This window comes from Pogoniulus pusillus, chromosome 13, assembly GCF_015220805.1.
Source record: "Pogoniulus pusillus isolate bPogPus1 chromosome 13, bPogPus1.pri, whole genome shotgun sequence".
NCBI classification, from domain to species: Eukaryota; Metazoa; Chordata; class Aves; order Piciformes; family Lybiidae; genus Pogoniulus; species Pogoniulus pusillus.
The window spans coordinates 17,108,579-17,128,447 of record NC_087276.1 but is presented as its reverse complement, the minus strand read 5'-3'; the positions used below and the strand labels follow the sequence as shown (position 1 = coordinate 17,128,447).

Below are 19,869 nucleotides of genomic sequence, written 5' to 3'. Positions count from 1 at the left end.
ACGGTGCCCCGCGGGGCCGTGGGGCGCACCTTTCACCGGCGCCGAGAACCACTCCCTCCGGGACTGCCCAGCTCTCCCCGGGGGAAGGTGGGCACGATACCCCGGTGCCACGCACCCCTCCGGGGGTCAGTGTGCACCACGCCGAGGGGCAACCAGGCACCCGTGGCCCAGCATCTATACGGCAGCTCCCGTGCCCCCTGCCAGCCTCCCTGTGCCCCACACCCCTGCCCCTTGGCCAGCACAGCCGCCGGTGAGGAGCACAAACCCATCCGCAGCTTGGCTAGCGTGGCTCTTAATGTTCCCAGCCCGTTGTGGGGCTGCTGCTGGGTTAACGCTTGGTGATCTGAAAGGTCTTCTCCAACCAAACCAGTTCCATGGTGCCAGGAGGGACCAGATCCCTTACTGCGCACAGGGACAGTCCCCAGCTCCCTCAGTCAAGGTTAAACACAACACAGTTCACTGTGCCTGGTCAAATGGAGCCCCTCAGAAGCAGGGCTGCAGGCCAGAGAGCAGCTAGCAACAACACTCAAACAAGCTCCTTCTCCAGGAGAAAATGCTTGTCTTGTCTGGAACAAAGAACAGCATGGCAAAGGATGGTGCACAGGCCCCAGCCCAAGCTCCACAGCCTGTGAAGGGGTGATGGAGTTTGGCAGCACTCCCACCAAGAGCCTCAGCACTTCCCCATCATCTCTACTGATGGACCCAGCAGCTGCCAGAATCATTTCCCCAGGGCCAGCCGGGCCCAAGGAGGTGACAGACTCTGGGGCACCACTGGTCAGGGGCACTGTGACACAACGTCCACCACGCACTGGGGCTGCACTGGGCTCTTCTGGTTTTCCATGCTCCCTCAGGGCCCAATTCAGCACACTGGGGTCCGCCAGCACAGCAGAGCAGGGGCTGACCTGACCAGACACGATGCAGCCTCCTAAAGCTCCTTCAGCAGAGGACATAAGGCACAGCAAACCCTCCTGAGGTCCCAACAGTCAGAGCCTAGTGGACCAACACTCTGCAAGGGCCAAACGTCACAGCTTGGAGTAGAAGGTATTTATTGGTAGCCTGGAGGAAGGAGCAAAGCCTGGCAAGTCTACAGCCTAGTGCAGGAAAGCAAAACTCCAGGGAAGGCAGCAGAAGTTCCAGAAGTGTGTCAGCAGCAGGAGGCAGCTGCACGTGAGCAGCAAGTCCCCTGAGGGGCTGGCACTTGGGACACTTTTGGCTCCAGCCCTGATGTGGCCCCTGCAGCTCATCAGTTCCACTCCCTGCTTGGAGAGGACCAAATTCCTGCTTGCCCTAGATAGAGCCTCAGCTGTAGTGCTTTGGAGAGAGAGGACAGCGGGAGCAAGGTTGGACAGACAGATGGGTGCTGGACAGACAAGGGGACATCTTGGGCTCCTAAAAGATATGGTGCTACAGCAGAGCCGGTTATGGTGGGGTCTGATGTCACCTCAGCTCTGCTGCTGGGAAAGGGACATCTCAGCTGCATCTGCACCACCCTGCAGAGACCACTGCCCCACCTAGGACCCCATCACGAGGGCACAGGGCCAGCTCGGTCCTTGTTTGCCCTCCAAGAGGTCCTGCTGACAAGCCAGAGCTCCCTCAGCACGAAGGCTGATCTCAACCCCAGACAGGCTGAGCTGCAGGAAGCAGCTGCTGGGAGTCCTGAGAAGCTCTAGGGCCAGAGAGAGAGGAGAGGGGAGGCAGAGGCTGGAAATCCATGGGCAGCGCTGCCAGGGAAGAGGCAAAGGCCAGGAGAGCAGCTCACAGGGAGGCACAAAGGGAGAGGACCGCCACAGCCCACACCTCCGCGCTGTCCCTCAGCTGCCACAACAGTGGTGGCACAGCAGGGGTGGGCTGGCTCCCACCCTGCGCCCCAGGGCCCCTTTCCCCAGGCAGCCGAGGGATCACCAGCAGCAGCGGTGGCTGACCGGAGGTGGCAGCCATCGGCATCACCAGAGGGGTCCCCGCAGCAGCTTCGTCATGGTCCTGTCCATCAGCCAGCCCCGGCTGTCCCTCACGCGGTCGTGTTGGCTCCTGCAGCCCAGACATCTGCAAGAGAGCGTGGGGACGGGCACAGAGTCACGCAGCTGGCCAGGCAGGCATGAACATGGGGAGAGGGGAGGGAAGGAGACCTCTGTCCCACAGAGTGCCAGCCTCAGCTCCCTGTCCACCTTCACAGGCATTTGCAGCCAGCAAGGCTCCTGAGACACAAGACATGCTGAAGTTGAGGCTGTGCCAACTTCATTTGGTTGGCATCACCTTGCTTTAGAGGGCAGCCAGAGGCGTACAGAACAGTGTTTTCCAGCAAGGATGACAAGAGACAATGTGTCAGCTGCTGCAGGCTCCAAGGAGAAACCCAGCAAGTTCTCCCGCCCTTCCCTGAGACTATCCATGAGGACTCAAAAGATCTTCCCCGTGCTGCTCTGACAACAGCACTGGGGGGGAACCTTGCTCCACCTTCCCCTTCCACGAGCCAGCAATGTGCTGCCATGGACAGGAAGGCCAACGGTGTTCTCGGCAGCATGAAGAGTGTGGGCAGCATCCTCTCTACTCTGCCACAGAGAGGCTACAATTGGAGCTCTCAGTCCAGTCCTGGTCTCCCCAGTTCGGGAGAGACAGAGAACTGCTGGACAGAGTCCAGGGCAGGCTGCAAAGCTGCTGAGGGGCCTGGAGCAGCTCTGGGAGGAGCAAAGGCTGAGAGCCCTGGGGCTGAGAGCCTGTAGAAGAGCAGCCCCAGAGGGCATCTGAGCAATGCTCAGCAAGAGCTAAAAGAGCTGTGGGGAGCAAGAGGCTTAGGCCAGACTCTTATCAGTGGTGCCCAAGGGCAGGACAAGGAGCAGTGGGCACAAAGTGGCATCCAGGAGGTTCCATCTGAGCAGGAGGAGAAAGTTGTTTGTTGTGAGGGTGCTGGAGGCCTGGAGCAGGCTGCCCAGAGAGGCTGTGGAGTGTTCTTGTGTGGAGAGCTTCCAAGGGCAGCTGGGCACTGTGCTGCTGGGCAAGCTGCTGTGGGTGCCCTGCTTTGGCAGGGGATGGGACTGGGATCTTCAGAGGTCCCTTCTGACCCTACCCTGCTGGCACTCTGGCATTTGCAGAGGAAGGCCTGAGAACCAGTGTTGCCCAGCTGGCACCTAGGCTGTTCTCCTTCACCCAGAGACCCTGACACCCAGTGTCTGCTCCCTGTTCACCAGCACAGCCTATGGCACAAAGTTTCCTCAGCAAGGTCAGAGCCTGGCAGTGGCAGAAGATGACATGGGCACCTGAAGAAGGCAATAGCAACAGCACAGTCAGACCTTTACCCCACGGGACAAGAGGGTTTGTGGGGTGAGCCCTTCTGTAAGCCCACAGAGAGGGGGGGAAGTGCACGTCACCTAGAGCTTAGCAGAGGATGAAGCAATACCCAGCAAGGCAGAGAAGCTGTTGGCAGAGGTCAGCCAGCTGCCACCATCCACGACCAGGGTGGTGCCCGTCACGTAGGAGGAGAGGGGGCTGGCCAGGTAGAGCACGCTGTGGGCAATCTCTGTCTTGGTGCCAGCCCGCTGGAGGGGGATGGTGTCCCACATGCTGGCTTGCTCGGCAGACTGTCCACCTGAGAAGGAGAAGAGAGGTCAGCTAGGACCATGGCACCACCTGTCCACCACCAGGCACTCAGCACTGCTGCCAGGGGACCTGCCGAGAGCCCCAGGGAACCTGGAGGAGCTGCTGGCACAGCTCTGGAGACAGCTCAGAGGCAGACACCCAAGGAGAGAGCTAAAGGAAGGAGGCTGAGGGGCAGCAGCGACATTTGTGCTGCACCAGTGAGGTCCAAGCCAGGAGCTCAGGGAGCTTCCCAAGCCTGCGGGCCAGAACTGGCACTCCACTGACAGGCTGCCAGAGCTGAAGCAGCAGGCAAGGCTGAGCTCTGGGAGAAGCACACTGTCTCATGGGGTCAGAGAGCTCGCAGAGAGAAACATCCGTGCTGTGTGAGGCACTGAGCTTAGAGCTGTGCCAGCGCAGCCACACGGCAGCTGTGCCCAGCAGCAACAGCTCTGGGTGCATGTCACACCCCATGAGCTGCATGGCACTGGTGGTGTTGGTCCCCTCCCCGACAGACACCAGCAAGCCACCAGCGAGTCCGGAGCCCCCTGTGGCCTTACCCAGCCGCCGGTAGCCCTCGGTGCCCGCGATGGGGCCGGGTGCCAAGCTGTTGACTCGGATCTTGTTGGGGCCCCACTCCACAGCAAGGTGACGGGTCATGGCATCTGGGAAGGGAGGATGGCAGGAAGGAGAAATGCAGTGCCCACGTGGGTACACGTTCACCTCTGCCAGGGACATCTCCCCATGCCAGTATCTGGGAGGAAGTGGCTTCCTCGGTGCCCTCACACAGCTCGGAGAGCCCCAGGGAGGGGCGGTCAGGTACCTATGGCAGCCTTAGCAGCACCAGCGTGCACCTGGAGGGCCTGGCCTCGGTAGCTCAGGGTCGCTGTGATGTTAATGATGACCCCACCGTGGTCCTGGGGACAAAAGAGAACACGGAGTTAGGCAGGGAGCAGCAGATGTGCAGGGGAGTGGTGGAACAAGAGCTGAGCTAGAAGGGACAGGTAGCTGTGGACAAAGCCATCTCTGTGTCACTGCCCCATCCCTAGTTGGAAAAGACGTTTAAGATCACAGAGTCCAAGCCTTACCCCAGCCCTGCCAGGGCACCACCAAACCAGGGCCCTCAGCACCACAGCTACACAGCTCTGAAACCCCTCCAGGTATGGGGACTCCACCACTGCCCTGGGCAGCCTGGGCCAGGCCGGCACAAACCCTCAAGGTGAACAAGATGTTCCTCATATCCAACCTGAACCTGCCCTGGGGCAACTTGAGGCCATTTCCTCGAGGCCTGTCCCTTGTTCCTAGGGAGCAGAGCCCAACCCCCAGCTGGCTGCAGCCTCCTCTAAGGGAGCTGCAGAGGGCAATGAGCTCTGCCCTCAGCCTCCTCTTCTCCAGGCTGCACACCCCCAGCTCTCTCAGCTGCTCCTCTCCAGCCCTGTTCTCCAGACCCTTCCTCAGCTCTGTTGCCCTTCTCTGGCCCTGCTCCAGCCCCTCAGTGTCCTTCTGGGAATGAGGACCCAAAAGTGATCCCAGTACGAGAGCTGTGGCCTAACCCAGTGCCCAGTCCAGGGGCACTGTTCCTGCTGGTCACCAAGTCCCAGCTGAAAGGCCCAGGGCTGGGGACAGGCAGGATTCTCAGCTCTTGCAGAGAAGTTGCCACCCCTGGGAGGGAACAGGCTGGATCTAAGCAAGGAGAGTGGCAGAGGCCTGGCAGCATGGCCTCTGTGCTCCCTTCCTCCCTCCACACTTCCCTGAGCACAGTGCAGTCAGTTTGGCACTAAGCCCCTCTTTGCCATCAGTCTCTCCAGCAGGTTTGGTTCCTCTTACCCGGAAATACTTCTCAAAGAGGACTTTGGAGGTGTTGAAGGTGCCCAGGGTGTCAATATCTAGCACTGTCTTGAAGGCATTGAAGGACAAGGCACTGGCTGGGCACAGGAAGTTTCCTGCAGCATCTGAAGAACAAGCAGGCAGGGGCAGAGTCAGGGCTGGGCACAGAGAGATCAGGCATGTCCAGGGCACTTCTGTGAGAGGGGCAGTGAGCGAGACTGTCTGGGCGGACTGCAGAGCATGTGGCACAGGCCCTGGCAAGAGGATGAGCAGCTTGCAGCTCTGCTGTCCACCAGCACGGCTGGGCTGAGGGCAGGAGGCTGCTGGTGCAGGGGGCAGGGACAACCCTCACCCAGGCAAGCCCTAGTGGTGCAGATCACAAAGGATCTCTGCCTGCTCCGAGCCCAGGGGCTGCCAGGGTACTGCAGCATCAGCCAGGCACTGGGCAAGCGCAGCCCCCGGGCAGGAACAGGTCCCTGCTGGCAGCCAGGCAGTGCCAGGGCTCCCCTTGCCCACCCCAGCTGCTCACTGTTCACCAGGATGTCGATCCTCTGGAAGTGCTTCAGTGCCTCCTCCACCGCTGCCGCCAGCGTCTGGGGCTGCCTGACGTCCACGCACTGTGCCAGGCACTGCTGCCCCGTGGCTGCCACCAGCTTTTGGGCGGCCTGCAAAGAAAAGAGACCTCAGACTCCTCCTGGGACTCTCCTTCAGCAAGCCTTAGACCCACACCGCCTAATGGCCAATCAAGTCAGGCAGGAGCCAGTCCCGGTCAGCACTCAGCAGGGGGAAGGACCTGCCCAAGCACAGCCGCAGTGGTTGGGAAGACCTTTCAGATCATCCCTACCTGACTCTGCCAGGGACACTGCAGTACCATCTCCTTGAGTGCCCCACCTAGACAGCTTTTAAATACCTCCAGAGATGGGCATTCTGCCATCCATCTCCCTGGGCAGCCTGGGCCAGCCTTGACAACCCTTCCAGTGAAGTTTCTCCTCAGGTCCAAACTGAGCCTACCCTGGGGCAACTTGAGGGCATTTCCTCTCCTCCTGTCACTTGTTCCCTGGGAGCAGAGCCCAACCCCCACCTGGCTGCAGCCTCCTCTCGGGGAGCTGTAGAGAGCAATGAGCTTTGCCCTCAGACTCCTCTTCTCCAAGCTCAACACCCCCAGCTCCCTCAGCTGCTCCTCCCCAGCCCTGTTCTTTAGCCCCTCAGTGTCCTGGGAGTGGTTCAGAACCGATTCCCAGATTCAAGCTGTAGCCTCTCCAGTGCCCAGTCCAGGGGCACAATCTCTGCCCTGCTCCTGCTGCCCACACCATAGCTGATCCAGGCCAGGCTGCTGGTGCCCTTCTTGCCCACCTGGGCACACCCTGGCTCACCTCCAGCCGCTGTCACCCAGCACCCCCAGGCCCCTTTCTGATGGGCAGTTTCCAGCCACTCTGCCCCAAGCCTGAAGCACTCCTGGCCTTGTTGTGACCCAAGAGCAGGATCCAACACTTGACTTCGCTGAAGCTTATGTTTGGCTTCAGCCTGTCCTGGTCCCTCTGCAGAGCCTCCCTACCCTCCAGCAGATCAACACTGCCACCTAACTTGGTGCCATCTGCTAAAAGCCTGAGGCTGCTATCACTCTCCTCATCAAGAGCACTGAAAAAGATGTTAAAGACAGCTGGCCCCAGCACTGAGCCCTGGAGAACACCACCGGTGCTCAGCCACTCACACTGCAGGCTCCTGTTGAGCTTTTCATCACCCCAGACCCCCAGGTCCTGTTGCTCAGGGCTGCTCTCAGCCATTCCCCACCCAGCTTGGAGTTGTGCTTGGGACTGCACCCACCCAGGTGCAGGACCTTACACTTGGCCTTGTTGAATGTCCTGAGGTTGTCCTGGGCACACCTTTGCAGCCTACTCAAGTCCCTCTGGATGGATCTCTGCTCTTTAGCCAGTTGACTGTGCCACACAGCTTGGTGCCATCTGCAAACCTGCTGAGGGTGCACTGATTCCTCTGTCCATGTCACTGACAAAGATGTCAAACAGCACTGGTGCCAGCACTGACCCCTGAGGCAGTGGTCTGCAGGTGGACATTGTGCCCTTGGTCACCACTCTCTGCCTGCCACCATCCATCCAGTTCCTTACCCAGCAGTGCTCCACCCAGCAAATCTGTGTGTTTCGTTTGGTGACCAGGATCCCATATGGGACAGAGTCAAATGCCTTACTCAGCTGCAGGTAGCTGATGTCAGTTGCCCTTCCCTTGTCCACTCTTGCTGTGACTTCATCATAAAAAGCCACTAATCTGATCAGGCATGCTCTGCCCTTGGTGAAGCCATTGCTGGGTACCACCAATCACCTCTGCTTTGTTTTCCACTTGCCTTAGCAGAGCCTTCAGGAGGTTCTGCTCCATGACCTTGCCAGGCACAGAGGTGAGACTACCTGCTCTGTAGTTCCCAGGGCCATCCTTTTCTCCCTTCTTGAAGATGGGTGTTATGTTTGCCCTTCTCCATCCAGCAGGAACTTCACCAGCCTGCCATGACCTTTCAAATATGATGGACAGCGGTTTCATCTGCCAGTGCCCTCAGGACCCATGAGTGGATCTCATCAGGCCCCACGGGCTTGTGCACATCCAGACTCCTTAGATGCTCACGAACATGATCTTCAATTACAGTGGGCAGATCTCCCTTCTCCCAGGCCTTATTTTCCCCCTCTGGGACTTGGACATTGTGGTTGGAGCCCTTGACATTGAAGATGAGTTGCCTTGAGCAGGAGCTGCCCCCAGCAGCACTCTGCAGCCTCAGCCCTGGGGTAGCCAAAGGAAGCTCCTGCACCTTGAGCCCAAAGAGAACTCCAGGCTGGCCCTGAGCCCCCAGCCCACCGAGCTCAGTTATCTGTGTGGCCTGGAAAGAACACAGCACAAAGTACAAAGGCTGGAGCTCAACGAGGCGTTTCTGGCACAAGAGCAGACACGATTCACCTTTAGATCCCTGGAATGTCAGCAGGCAAAAGGGCACACACAGGGCAGCAGCTGGCAGGCCCTGCCCCGCCAGGCACAGGGCTGGTTCTGCAGCCCTGTTCCCGTCACAAACCACCCCAGGCACTCATCAAGACTTTGCACCACAATTTAAGCACAGGGGATGTACAAACTCTGCAGTAGCCCTGCACAGCACCCAGCAGTGCTGCACACTCAGGCTCGGGGGGCCCTGTTGGGAGCAGCTCTGAGCCCCAGCCAAAGCCTGGGCAAGCAGTCCCTTGAGGGAGACTTCATCCCTCGAGAACTAAAATGTTCCTGAGTCTATTTTGTGGCACAGAAGCATGAGGGAACATGAAATGACATCACTAGCCACCTCTGGGAGGTAGCTGGGCCATGCCAGCTCACTCCCACATGCTGGATTTCAGCGAGCTCCACACACAGCTGCCACACAGAGCTCTCTCACAGCAGCTTTCAGCACCAGCTGTGGGTGAGGAGTGGGAATGTGACCAGCCAGGTGCCAGTCTGGGGTCAGGCTCAGAGGGTTGGGAGGTTGTTCTGCCTAGGGCAGCTTGTCTAACACAGCTTCACCAGTCACTGCTTCCCAGACCTACCTCCTACTCTCCCTCTCCAAGCTCAAGGTCTGGGGTCTGCTGTTTCCACCTGAACCCAGAGAGCCCTCGGACAAGGGGGCTTGTCCCACCTCAGGCTGAGATGATTTCGGGCTGACCTTGCTCACAAACCTTCACCAGTTTGCTTCTGCCTCACTAACGCAGCGTCTGGAACAGACACCCCAGAGCTGATGGGGAAAAGCAGCAAGCTCCACACTGAACTCTACCATGGGCTGCAGCCCACCCTGAGGTCCTAAGAGCCATGCCTCCTCTTGCACCACTGCCAGCTGTACCCAGAGGAGAGGGCAGAGGGCTCTGAGGTGTTCTCAGCTCTGCCTTGTCTGCCTGCCCCTCCAGAGCCCCCAGACTCACCTCTGACACCCGCTGCAGGTTCCGGCTGGCAATGACGGTCCGGCAGCCGTGCCTGCAGGGAAGGGCTGGTGAGGAGGAGCACACAGCACACGCAGCTGCTGCTCAGGCTGGCCCCGCACCCCTGCCGATGCGCGGCCGCTCGCCTGCAGCCGGACCGCCCCTGCGCAACCCTTGCAGGACAGGAATCGCTGCAGCCCCAGGCTTGCACACTCGAAGCTGGGGAGGGGCAGCGCTCGCCGACCACCGATCCCAGCCCAGAGACGGGGCCGGAGCCTGCCTCTCGCTCCCGAACAACCCCCCGGGGCCCGCAGCAGGCAGCATCCCCTGCCCGCAGCAGGCAGGAGGGCACTGTCTGCCCAGGCTTCGCGCTCCGCCGCCCCCGTGCCCCATCGCCACAAGCGAAGGGAGGCTGCCGGTGCCCAGGGAGGTCGGGCAAGCCCTCCCCGGACACTGCCACCACCCCCGGGGCCTCAGCCCCGGCGGGCTCCCGCACCTCATGAAGATCTCGGCGATGCGGAAGCCGATGCCCGAGCCTCCACCGGTGATGAACGCGACCTGGCCCCTGGGGGAACGAAACCAGAGTCAGAGGCAAGCGCCGGGCACGGCCGCCGGGAAAGCCGCTCCCCGCCGCGGGGCGGGATGGAGACCCTCGGTACCCCGGCACTCACGCCAGGATGTCGGGGCTGAAGAGGTGGCGGTAGTCCCGGAGACAGTCATCGGTCTCCACGTCGGGCGGCGGCGCGCAGGCAGCCGCCGTGACCCCCTCCGCCATGGCCCCGGCGGCGCACGGCAGGCCGGGAGCGGCAGGCGCTGCGCAGGCGCCGCCGCGGGGCGCGCTGCCTGGCAACGGCGTGCGCCCGGGGAGGCGTCCCACAGCGCCCCCTTGTGGCCCTCCCTGGCGGCGCTGGGACGGCCCCGTACACCCCGCAGCCTCGCAGTGCCGCTCAGTGCCCCCTAGCGGCAGCCCAGTGCCACCCAGAGCTTCCCAGCACCGCTTGAGTGCCCCCGAGCTGCAGCCCAGTGCCACCCAGAGCTTCCCAGTACCGCTCCAGTGCCAGCCAGCTGCAGCCCAGTGCCACCCAGAGCTTCCCAGTGCCGCTCCAGTGCCAGCCAGCTGCAGCCCAGTGCCACCCAGAGCTTCCCAGTACCGCTCCAGTGCCAGCCAGCTGCAGCCCAGTGCCACCCAGAGCTTCCCAGTACCGCTCCAGTGCCAGCCAGCTGCAGCCCAGTGCCACCCAGAGCTTCCCAGTGCCGCTCCAGTGCCAGCCAGCTGCAGCCCCGTGCCACCCAGAGCTTCCCAGTACCGCTCCAGTGCCAGCCAGCTGCAGCCCAGTGCCACCCAGAGCTTCCCAGTACCGCTTCAGTGCCCCCCAGCTGCAGCCCAGTGCCGCACAGAGCTTCCCAGTACCGCTCCAGTGCCAGCCAGCGGCAGTCAAGTGCCACCCAGAGCTTCCCAGTACCGCTTCAGTGCCAGCCAGCGGCAGCGCTGTGCCACCCAGAGCTTCCCAGTACCGCTCCAGTGCCAGCCAGCTGCAGCCCAGTGCCTCTCAGAGCTTCCCAATACCACCCAGCGCCTGCCAGGGACAGCCCAGCGCCTCTCAGAGCTACTCACACCAATCCAATACCACCAGCCGCGGGGCGCGCTGCCTGGCAACGGCATGCTGCCGGGAGGCGTCCCACAGCGCCCCCTTGTGGCCCTCACTGGCGGCGCTGGGACGGCCCCGTGCACCCCGCAGCTTCCCAGTGCCGCTCAGTGCCCCCTAGCGGCAGCCCAGTGCCGCACAGAGCTTCCCAGTACCGCTCCAGTGCCAGCCAGCGGCAGCGCTGTGCCACCCAGAGCTTCCCAGTACCGCTTCAGTGCCCCCCAGCTGCAGCCCAGTGCCACCCAGAGCTTCGCAGTACCGCTTCAGTGTCCCCTAGCGGCAGCCCAGTGCCACCCAGAGCTTCCCAGTACCGCTCCAGTGCCAGCCAGCGGCAGCCCAGTGCCACCCAGAGCTTCCCAGTACCGCTTCAGTGCCCCCCAGCTGCAGCCCAGTGCCACCCAGAGCTTCCCAGTACCGCTTCAGTGTCCCCTAGCGGCAGCCCAGTGCCACCCAGAGCTTCCCAGTACCGCTCCAGTGCCAGCCAGCGGCAGCCCAGTGCCACCCAGAGCTTCCCAGTACCGCTTCAGTGCCCCCCAGCTGCAGCCCAGTGCCACCCAGAGCTTCCCAGTACCGCTTCAGTGTCCCCTAGCGGCAGCCCAGTGCCGCACAGAGCTTCCCAGTACCGCTCCAGTGCCAGCCAGCGGCAGCCCAGTGCCACCCAGAGCTTCCCAGTACCGCTTCAGTGCCCCCCAGCGGCAGCCCAGTGCCGCACAGAGCTTCCCAGTACCACCCAGCGCCTGCCAGGGACAGCCCAGCGCCTCTCAGAGCTACTCACACCAATCCAGTACCACCAGCCGCGGGGCGCGCTGCCTGGCAACGGCATGCTGCCGGGAGGCGTCCCACAGCGCCCCCTTGTGGCCCTCACTGGCGGCGCTGGGACGTCCCCGTGCACCCCGCAGCTTCCCAGTGCCGCTCCAGTGCCAGCCAGCTGCAGCCCAGTGCCACCCAGAGCTTCCCAGTACTGCTCCAGTGCCCCCCCCAGCGGCAGCCTAGTGCTTCCCAGAGTTTACCAGTGCCACCCTAGCGCCTGCCTGGGACAGCCCAGAGCCTCTCAGAGCTACTCACACCAATCCAGTACCACAGAGCCCCACACAGCTTCCCAGTGTTGCCCCAGTGCCCCCCAGGGACAATTCATTGTCTCACAGAGCTTCCCAGTATCTCCCTAGGGCTGTACCAGTGCCTTATAGGTTTTCACTATCAGCCCAGCGCCCCTCAGGGACACTCTAATGCTTCCAAGAGCTTCCCAAGGCTGCCCTAGTGCCATTCCAATGCCTCCCAGAGCTTAACACTACTGCCCCAGCGCCCCTGGGGACATTAAAGAGCTTCCCCGTACAGCTCAGTACCCTCTAAGGACATTCCAGTACATCCAAGAGCTACCCAGAACCAACCCAGAACCACACATACACATCCCAGTGCCTCCCTGAGCATCCCAGTATTGCCCTCAGTGACACTTCATTGTCTCCCAGAGATTCCCATTAAGCCCCAGCATCTCATACAGACATCCCAGTGCCTCAAAGAGCTTCCCAGTATTGTCCCAGTATCCCCTATGGACACCCCAGTATTGCTCCAGTGTCCCCTAGGGACATCCCAGTGCCCTCTAGGGACATCTCAAAGCCTCCCAGAGCATCCCAGTATTGCCCCAGTGTCCCTTAGGGGCATCCCAGTGCTCCCAGAGCATCCCAGTATTGCTCCAATGTCCCCTAGAGACATCTCAATGCCTCCCAGAGCATCCCAGTATTGCTCCAATGTCCCCTAGAGACATCTCAATGCCTCCCAGAGCATCCCAGTATTGCTCCAATGTCCCCTAGAGACATCTCAATGCCTCCCAGAGCATCCCAGTACTGCCCCAGTGTCCCCTATGGACATGCCAGAGGCCCCCAGCGCTCGCTGCCGGTGCCCAGTGCAGGAGAGGGTGCCCAGGCCTGGAGGGGCTGGCATTTATTGCGGGCTGGGGGTGCCCGCCGTGCCCTAGGGCCCGTAGGTGTAGTCGCTGTCGCCGCTGTGCCAGTCCAGCAGCTCGTCCCGCTGGAACCAGAAGCCGATCTCCCTGCGGGCGGTCTCCACCGAGTCGCTGGCATGGACCACGTTCCTGGGGGGGGTAAAGGGAAGGGAGATGAGGCCCCGCGGGGTGCCCCCAGCCCAGTGCCCCACGCCCCGCCGCTACCTGCTGACGTGCATGCTGAAGTCCCCCCGGATCGTGCCCGCCGCTGCCGTCGCCGGGTTGGTGTCCCCCACCATGGCCCGCGTGGACTTGACCACGTTGTAGCCCTCCCACACCTGCGGGACAGGGCACGGCTGAGCCCCGCCGGACTCCTCCGGGACCCACGGGGCACCCCCCCGGCCCAGCCCAGCCCCTCACCATGGCCACCAGCGGCCCCGACGTCATGTAGGCGACGAGCACGGGGTAGAAGGGCTTCTGCCGCAGCTGCTCGTAGTGCCGCTCCAGGATGCCCTGGTTGGCCTGTTGGCAGCGTGAGGTGACAAAGGGCACACCCGGCCGGTGTCCCTGCTGCCGCCCCCAGCCCAGCGATCCTCTCGAAGCGGCCGCTGGGCGCGGGGAGCAGTGCCACGGGGCGGCGGCTGGTCGGGGTTGGCTACCTGGAGCAGCTTCATGCCCACCAGCTTGAAGCCTCGCCGCTCGAAGCGCTGGATGACGCTGCCCACCAGCCGCCGCTGCACCGCGTCCGGCTTCACCAGCACCAGCGTCTGCTCCTGCAGCTCTGGGGGCGCTGCGGGGGCACCGACCGGCAGCGTCACCGCCGGGCACAGCGCACGGGCACCGCCAGGCACGGTACCCGCGTCACCAGCACCGGGCGCAGCACACGGATGGTCACTGAGCACGGCACACGGATCACCATCAGGCATGGAACACGGATCACCATCACTGGGCACAGCACACAGATAACCACTGAGCATGGCACACAGATCGCCGTCAGGCACAGCACACGGGTCACCACCAGGCATGGCACACAGACCGCCACTGGGCACAGCACACAGATCACCACCACCGGGCACAGCAGACAGCTAATCACTGATCATGGCACACAGGTCACCACCAGGCACGGCACACAAATCTCCACTGGGCACACGGATCATGACCAAGCCTGGCACACAGACCACCATCAGGCATGGCACACAGATTGCCTCCACTGGGCATGGCACACGGGTCACCACTGGGCATGGCACATGGGTCACCACCAGACAGCACTCAAATCACCACCCATCACATGGATCACCACCAGGCGTGGGACATGGGCATGGGTTGTGGCAGCAGGACCCCACAGTGCCCCTGGAGTACCAAGGGTTGCTGCTCGGCCCCAGTGGGTAGTGAGTGCCATGCTCTTTCCCCATCCCTGTCCTGAGCCCGGGGCTGTGTGCTGTGTCTGCCCCTGTGCCTTGCAGGCTGGGGCAAAGGACACTCTGCCGAGTCCTGGAGGCTGCTGGGGACATGCCTGTGGCTAGGAAACTCCCAGTGTGGGCTGGGACGGCTCTGGTTTTGCCAAGGTTACCACACTGCTGTGTCCTGGTGCCACCCCGTGTGCTGCCACTGATCCTATCCAGCCTCGGGTGCTTCCCCCTGCCCAGAGTCAGCATGGCACCAGCCCTGGCACAGAGAGGGTCCCTGGTCACAGTCCTCCACCGGTAGAGAGCAAAACGGAGCACCGTGGGGTGGCAGGGTCTGGCCTCGCTGTCACCCACGGCACCACGGGACAGAGTGCTGCCACCCCTGCAACCCGCTGCTGGCCTCACTGGAGCCTGCTGGCAGGAGGGGACGTGGAATCCCCCAGGGGACAGTGCCTCGCCCGAAGGCCAGAGGGCACAGGAAGGAGAGGCAGAGGCAGGGACAGGGACGGAAGACTCCAAGCTGCGGCGTTTTGCTGCCGGCCTCAGGGCTTCAGCCTCCTGTACTGGGCTGCAGGCTGTTCCCAGTGCCAGCTGGAGCAGAGCGAGATGAGGGATCCCAAGACTCCGCTGGGCATTCCTAGGCATGGCCCAGCTGCACCAGGCTCCCTCCCAGTCTGCCCTCCGGGACAGATTGGGGGTCCTCTCATTGCAGCCTGGGGGGCACTAATCCTCTTGGGACCTTCAGGAGTCACCAGCTCTGGCTTCTGCCCCATCTTGGCACACAGGGCAGGAGGTCCTGGCACTGACATGCACCACGGAAAAGTGAAGGACCCCTTGAGCTGGGTCCTGCCTGGGAGGGTCGGGACAGGGGGACAGGGTGCTGGGCATCAGGGGCCACTAGGGGGAGACAGGACACGGCAGTGGGGCCCCTGGGGGCAGGAGGGACAGGACAGGCTGAGGACAGGATGGGCATCGGGACTTGGTCACCAGGACCGGGAGGGGGACAGCGACAAGATAGGGATTGGCAGCGGGTGCCCTAGGGAGGGACAAGGATTACAAACAAATCCCCAGCGGCAGGAGAGGGAAAAGGGGCTGAGGGTGGGACAGGGATGGGGACAGGGTCCCCTGGGGACAGGACAAGGATGGGATAGATCCCCAGGGGCAAGACAGGGAAGGGACTAAAGGCAGTATGGGGTCAGGGTCCTTTGGGGCAGGAGAGGGACAGGGAAGGTGGTGAGCAGGGATGGGAACTGGGCTCCCACGGGCAGGACAAAGGTGGGGACAGGGTGCCGGGGCAGGGTGAGGATGGGGACCAGGTCTCCAGGGTAGGATCATGATGGGGACAGGGGCTCCAGGAGCAGGACAGGGAAAGAGCCAAGGGCAGACCAGGGATGGGAGCTGGCTGAGAGTGAGGACCAGGTCCCCTGGGTCAAGATTAGGACGCGGACAGGGTCCCTGGGGGCAGGATAGAAAGGGGACCGGGGCAGAGTGGGGATGGGGACAGAATCCTCCCAGGGGCAGGACAGGGATGGGGAGTGGGTCCCGGCGCAGGACAGGGATGGGGACGGGGGGCAGGATGGGGGCAGGACGGGGATGGGAGGCAGGACGGGGCCGTGTCTCACCGGAGCCGTAGCAGCGGGGCCCGGCAGGGCGGCTCGGGCCCGGCTGCCCCCGCAGCAGGCTCCGGGCCAGGCAGCGCCCCAGGGAGCCCATGGCGGGGCGGGAGGGTCGGACCTGGCCGCAGCGGGGCTCGGCCGCCCCGCGGAGGCTTTAAGGGCCCGGCCGAGCCCGGGGACGGGTCAGGTTTCCGTCCCTCCCCTTAAAGCAGCCGCTGGGATCGGTCGGCAGCCGCTCCTGCACGGAGCATCCCGATACGGGGCATCCCGGTACCGAGCATCACGTCGGTACAGGTCTCTCTGGCACGGAGCACCTGAGCGTGGGACGTGCCTGCCCGGAGCGTCTCCCGATTCGGGGCATCCCAGTGTGGGGCACCCGAGGACAGGAGGCTCCCGGCTGAAGCACCCCCGGTCCGGAGCATCCCCGGCACGAGTGAGGCCCAAAGCCAGCCGCGGGGGGAGCAGAGCCTGCACCCATCCCCCGGTGGACCCAGCGGCATGGGAGGGGTCCAGACCCTGCCAAATCCCAGCCCTGCTGATGGTCCTGGCAAGGATAGAGGCCAGGTTAGCCCATGCCGACTTCAACTGGGGTGCTGCAGGCAGCCCTGGCCCACCAGAAGCGTCGCAGAGAGGAGCACCCAGGCCGGTGCACTCCCTCTGGGGCTCGGGGCTGCCTGGGACACGCAGCGGGAGCTGGGAAAGGGCTGCAAGGCAGCGGAGGACAGAAGCTGCCCCTGCCCTGCTTGCCCTCTGCGCTGTCCGGGCTGCAGCTCTGCCGAGGCATCGCTGAGGTCTGTGGGAAGCAGGGCGGGGGGAAAGGTCTGGTGCACACAGGGGTGACAGGGCTGGAGGTGGCAGAGCTCCTTCAGTCCCTCCTGCCAGTGCCACAGTACGGTGAACTTACAACACAGTGATGGGCAGAGCCCAGTGCGGGGGAGAAGGTCGATCCTCAGGAGACGGAGATGCTCCTCAGGGAGACAGAGATGCTCCTCTTGGGCACAGAGATGCATCTCAGGGCGGAGAGATGTTCCTCTGGAGGACAGAGATGTCCTGAAGGCACAGAGATGCTCCTCGGGGCACAAAGAGGCTCCTCAGAGCACAGAGATGCTCCTCAGGGCAGAGAGATGCTCCTCAGTGCACAGAGATGCTCTCAGCAGCAGAGGCTGTTTCCCATCACAGCATCACTCCAGCTCAGATCCAGGTTTTCCTCCAGGTGGTATTAAAGTGCTGGGGGAGCTCTGTCTGCTCCTGAGGGGCTAAGGCAGCTCTGCAGGGAGTCTGGGGTGGGTCTCAGTTCTCCAGCGTGCAGACAGCTCCGTCACGGGGAGTTGTGTCTGGCCGGAGCAGGGCAGGGATTGTACCCCTGTGCTGGGCACTGGGAAGACTACAGCTGGAATCCTGGGGTCAGTTCTGTGCCCCCCAATGCCAGAAGGACATTGAGGGGCTGGAGCAGGACCAGAGAAGGGCAACAGAGCTGAGGAAGGGCCTGGAGAACAGAGCAGGGGAGGAGCAGCTGAGGGAGCTGGGGGTGTGCAGCCTGGAGAAGAGGAGGCTGAGGGCAGAGCTCATTGCTCTCTACAGCTCCCTGAGAGGAGGCTGCAGCCAGCTGGGGGCTGGGCTCTGTTCCCACGGAAGAAGTGACAGGACAAGAGGAACTGGCCTCACACTGCCCTTGGGGAGGTTCAGGTTGGCCATGAGGAACAATTTGATCCCTTTGAGGTTTGTCTAGGCCTGGCCCAGGCTGCCCAGGGCAGTATTGGAGTCCCCATGCCTGGAGGTGTTTCAGAGCTTTATTGAGCTCTCACAGCACCTCTCAGGAGTAGCTTGGCCACAAGAGACATTTGCTAGCTGATGGCAAATCCTGGTCACCTCCAACCCCTTTGCCAAATGGGACAAAACCTCCCTGACCCCAAAGCCATGAAGAGCCTGGGGGCCCCAGAGAGCTGGACCTGAGGGTCTCCAAGCTGCCTTTGGCTTCTTCATCCTCTTCTGTTTCCTTCCTGCCTCCCTAGGGTGCAGGCAGCACCCCTGTGCTAGGAGGGAGAAGGCAGCATCAGCCACATCTGGGGCTGGGGGGGTCATGAGGGGTTCCTATGCCCTGCTCTGCTCAGCATGGCTGCAAAACCACCTCACATGGTTGCACACCATGCAAGCAGCTGGGCAACAGCTCTGCCCAAACAGACTTTCTGCTGGCCAGAGGCTGCTGCCATCCACTCAAAGGGCCCTCTGCAGGGTGCAGGGTGATGGTCCCCACCTGGAGCACTGTGTCCAGTTCTGGAGCCTCTGGTACGGGTGTCCAGAGAAGGGTCATGAGGATAAGCAGAGGGCTGAAGCTGCTCTGCTATGGGGACAGGCTGAGAGAGTTGAGACTGTTCAGTCTGGAGAGGAGAAAGCTCCAGGGAGACCTTATTGTGGCCTTCCAGTGTCTGAAGTGGGATACAAAAAAGCTAGAGAGGGATTTTGTACAGTGCTGGGTAGTGATACGACCAGGGGGAGTGGATCCAAGCTAGAAGGGGGAAGATTCAGACTGGATGTTTAGGAAGAAGTTCCTCACCCTGAGGGTGGTGAGACTCTGGCACAGGTTGCCCAGGGAGGTAGTGGAAGCCTCATCCCTGGATGCTTTTGAGGCCAGGCTGGATGTGGCTGTGAGCAACCTGATCCAGTGTGAGGTGTCTCTGCCCATGGCAAGGGGAGTGGAGCTGGATGATCCTTGAGGCCCCATCCAGCCCTTACAGACCTGATTCTAAAGGTGCTTCCTTGGACAAGGTTAATGCAATGTAGATCCCATCTTCACCCAGGGAGCTGCAGCCAGCCCCATGCCAAGGAGAAGGAACCACCTCTCAGCACAAGGGGTGGTTGCTTGCACTCTGGCTTTGGCCACCTTCCAGTTGCTGCCCTTGACCAAGAGTTTGAAGGTGGACTTTCACCATCTGTCAACCAAAGGTTTTGCAAGCAACAGAGGAGCCACCAACCCCGAGAGCCTGACCAGGAGGGCAGCAGCTGAAATCCCCACAGCCTGTCTCTGAAGGAAGCCAGATCTGGAGCCCTGGGTCCAGCTCTGGGCTCCCCAGTTCAGGAGAGACAGAGAACTGCTGGGGAGAGTCCAGGGCAGGCTGCAGAGCTGCTGAGGGGCCTGGAGCAGCTCTGGCAGGAGCAAAAGCTGAGAGCCCTGGGGCTGAGAGTCTGCAGAAGAGCAGCCCCAGAGGGCATCTGAGCAATGCTCAGCAAGAGCTAAAGGAGCTGTGGGGGGCAAGAGGCTGAGGCCAGACTCTTGTCAGTGGTGCCCAGGGACAGGGCAAGGAGCACAAAGTGGCAGCCAGGAGGTGCCACCTGAGCAGAAGAAAGTTGTTTGTTGTGAGGGTGCTGGAGGCCTGGAGCAGGCTGCCCAGAGAGGCTGTGGAGTGTCCTTGCATGGAGAGCTTCCAAGGGCAGCTGGGCACTGTGCTGCTGGGCAAGTGCTGTTGGTGCCCTGCTTTGGCAGGGGGTTGGGGTGGATGATCTCCAGAGGTCCCTTCCCACCTGCTGGGACTTCTGTCTGCCAGGGAGCTCAGCACCTTTCCTTCAGGGCAGGTCAGAGCTCCACAGGCCCATAGCAGAGCATCACCCACCCCCAAGCACTGCAGGTAGCAGCTCACAGCTCTGTTTGCAAGACTCTGCCCGCTAAGCCATGTCCTTGGCAGGCTACACTCTGCCTGGCATGCAACTTTCACCTCGAGCTGCAGGCTCTGAAGCCCAAAGATCAGGCTGATGGCAGCTGAGAGGTTGGGAGCAGGGCTCTGAGCACAGGTTAGGCAAACAGTTCCTCTTATCTCCCAGTAAACAACACAGAGGTTGGCACACAGCAGCCATGGGGCAGCTGCTCCTCCACCCCAGCTTGCCAGCGACACCTCCCAGCTGGCCACACGCAACCCTCTCACTCCAGTCCACATCTAGAGGTTT

General features: G+C 62.1%; 3 protein-coding genes across 5 annotated transcripts; 1 reads left to right on the top strand and 2 right to left on the bottom strand.

Annotated features, from left to right (window-relative positions):
• Positions 1 to 1,029: 1,029 nt before the first annotated feature.
• DECR2 (2,4-dienoyl-CoA reductase 2) lies at positions 1,030 to 10,135 on the bottom strand. 2 transcript variants are annotated; one of them, XM_064153259.1, is made up of 9 exons: positions 9,995 to 10,135; positions 9,820 to 9,888; positions 9,327 to 9,378; positions 5,924 to 6,059; positions 5,395 to 5,519; positions 4,391 to 4,484; positions 4,128 to 4,232; positions 3,363 to 3,580; positions 1,030 to 2,043 (listed from the first exon to the last, which is right to left on the bottom strand). In XM_064153259.1, exons 1-8 carry the CDS (start codon positions 10,096 to 10,098, stop codon positions 3,363 to 3,365), a joined length of 903 nt encoding a protein of 300 aa, XP_064009329.1. In that variant the 5' UTR covers positions 10,099 to 10,135; the 3' UTR covers positions 1,030 to 2,043. The 2 variants fall into 2 exon arrangements, with proteins under 2 accessions (XP_064009329.1, XP_064009328.1); XM_064153258.1 differs by having other exon boundaries at positions 3,392 to 3,580.
• Positions 10,097 to 11,962, top strand: LOC135180268 (proline-rich protein 36-like). Its single transcript, XM_064152643.1, has one exon. It carries the CDS (start codon positions 10,097 to 10,099, stop codon positions 11,960 to 11,962), a length of 1,866 nt encoding a protein of 621 aa, XP_064008713.1.
• A 908-nt stretch (positions 11,963 to 12,870) lies between these two features.
• On the bottom strand, positions 12,871 to 16,070 carry LOC135180637 (nucleoside diphosphate kinase, mitochondrial-like). Of its 2 annotated transcripts, none has more exons than XM_064153260.1 (5): positions 15,937 to 16,070; positions 13,568 to 13,698; positions 13,329 to 13,430; positions 13,134 to 13,246; positions 12,871 to 13,058 (listed from the first exon to the last, which is right to left on the bottom strand). In XM_064153260.1, exons 1-5 carry the CDS (start codon positions 16,025 to 16,027, stop codon positions 12,938 to 12,940), a joined length of 558 nt encoding a protein of 185 aa, XP_064009330.1. In that variant the 5' UTR covers positions 16,028 to 16,070; the 3' UTR covers positions 12,871 to 12,937. The 2 variants fall into 2 exon arrangements, with proteins under 2 accessions (XP_064009330.1, XP_064009331.1); XM_064153261.1 differs by having other exon boundaries at positions 13,589 to 13,698.
• Between the last annotated feature and the right edge of the window lie 3,799 nt (positions 16,071 to 19,869).

What these genes read in the sequence shown, in the direction of transcription:
- DECR2 (XM_064153258.1), bottom strand. Translation starts at nt 10,098, where the DNA reads ATGGCGGAGGGGGTCACGGCGGCTGCCTGCGCGCCGCCGCCCGACGTG. An exon ending in GATCGACATCCTGGTGAACA is followed by an intron (nt 5,520 to 5,923) that starts GTGAGCAGCTGG and finishes CTTGTTCTTCAG; the next exon opens with ATGCTGCAGGAAACTTCCTG. An exon ending in CAGCTTCTCTGCCTTGCTGG is followed by an intron (nt 2,044 to 3,391) that starts GTATTGCTTCAT and finishes GCTCTCTTGCAG; the next exon opens with ATGTCTGGGCTGCAGGAGCC.
- LOC135180637 (XM_064153260.1), bottom strand. Translation starts at nt 16,027, where the DNA reads ATGGGCTCCCTGGGGCGCTGCCTGGCCCGGAGCCTGCTGCGGGGGCAG. An exon ending in GCCCCGCTGCTACGGCTCCG is followed by an intron (nt 13,699 to 15,936) that starts GTGAGACACGGC and finishes GTGCCCCCGCAG; the next exon opens with CGCCCCCAGAGCTGCAGGAG. An exon ending in TGGGCATGAAGCTGCTCCAG is followed by an intron (nt 13,431 to 13,567) that starts GTAGCCAACCCC and finishes CGCTGCCAACAG; the next exon opens with GCCAACCAGGGCATCCTGGA.
- LOC135180268 (XM_064152643.1), top strand. Translation starts at nt 10,097, where the DNA reads ATGGCCCCGGCGGCGCACGGCAGGCCGGGAGCGGCAGGCGCTGCGCAG.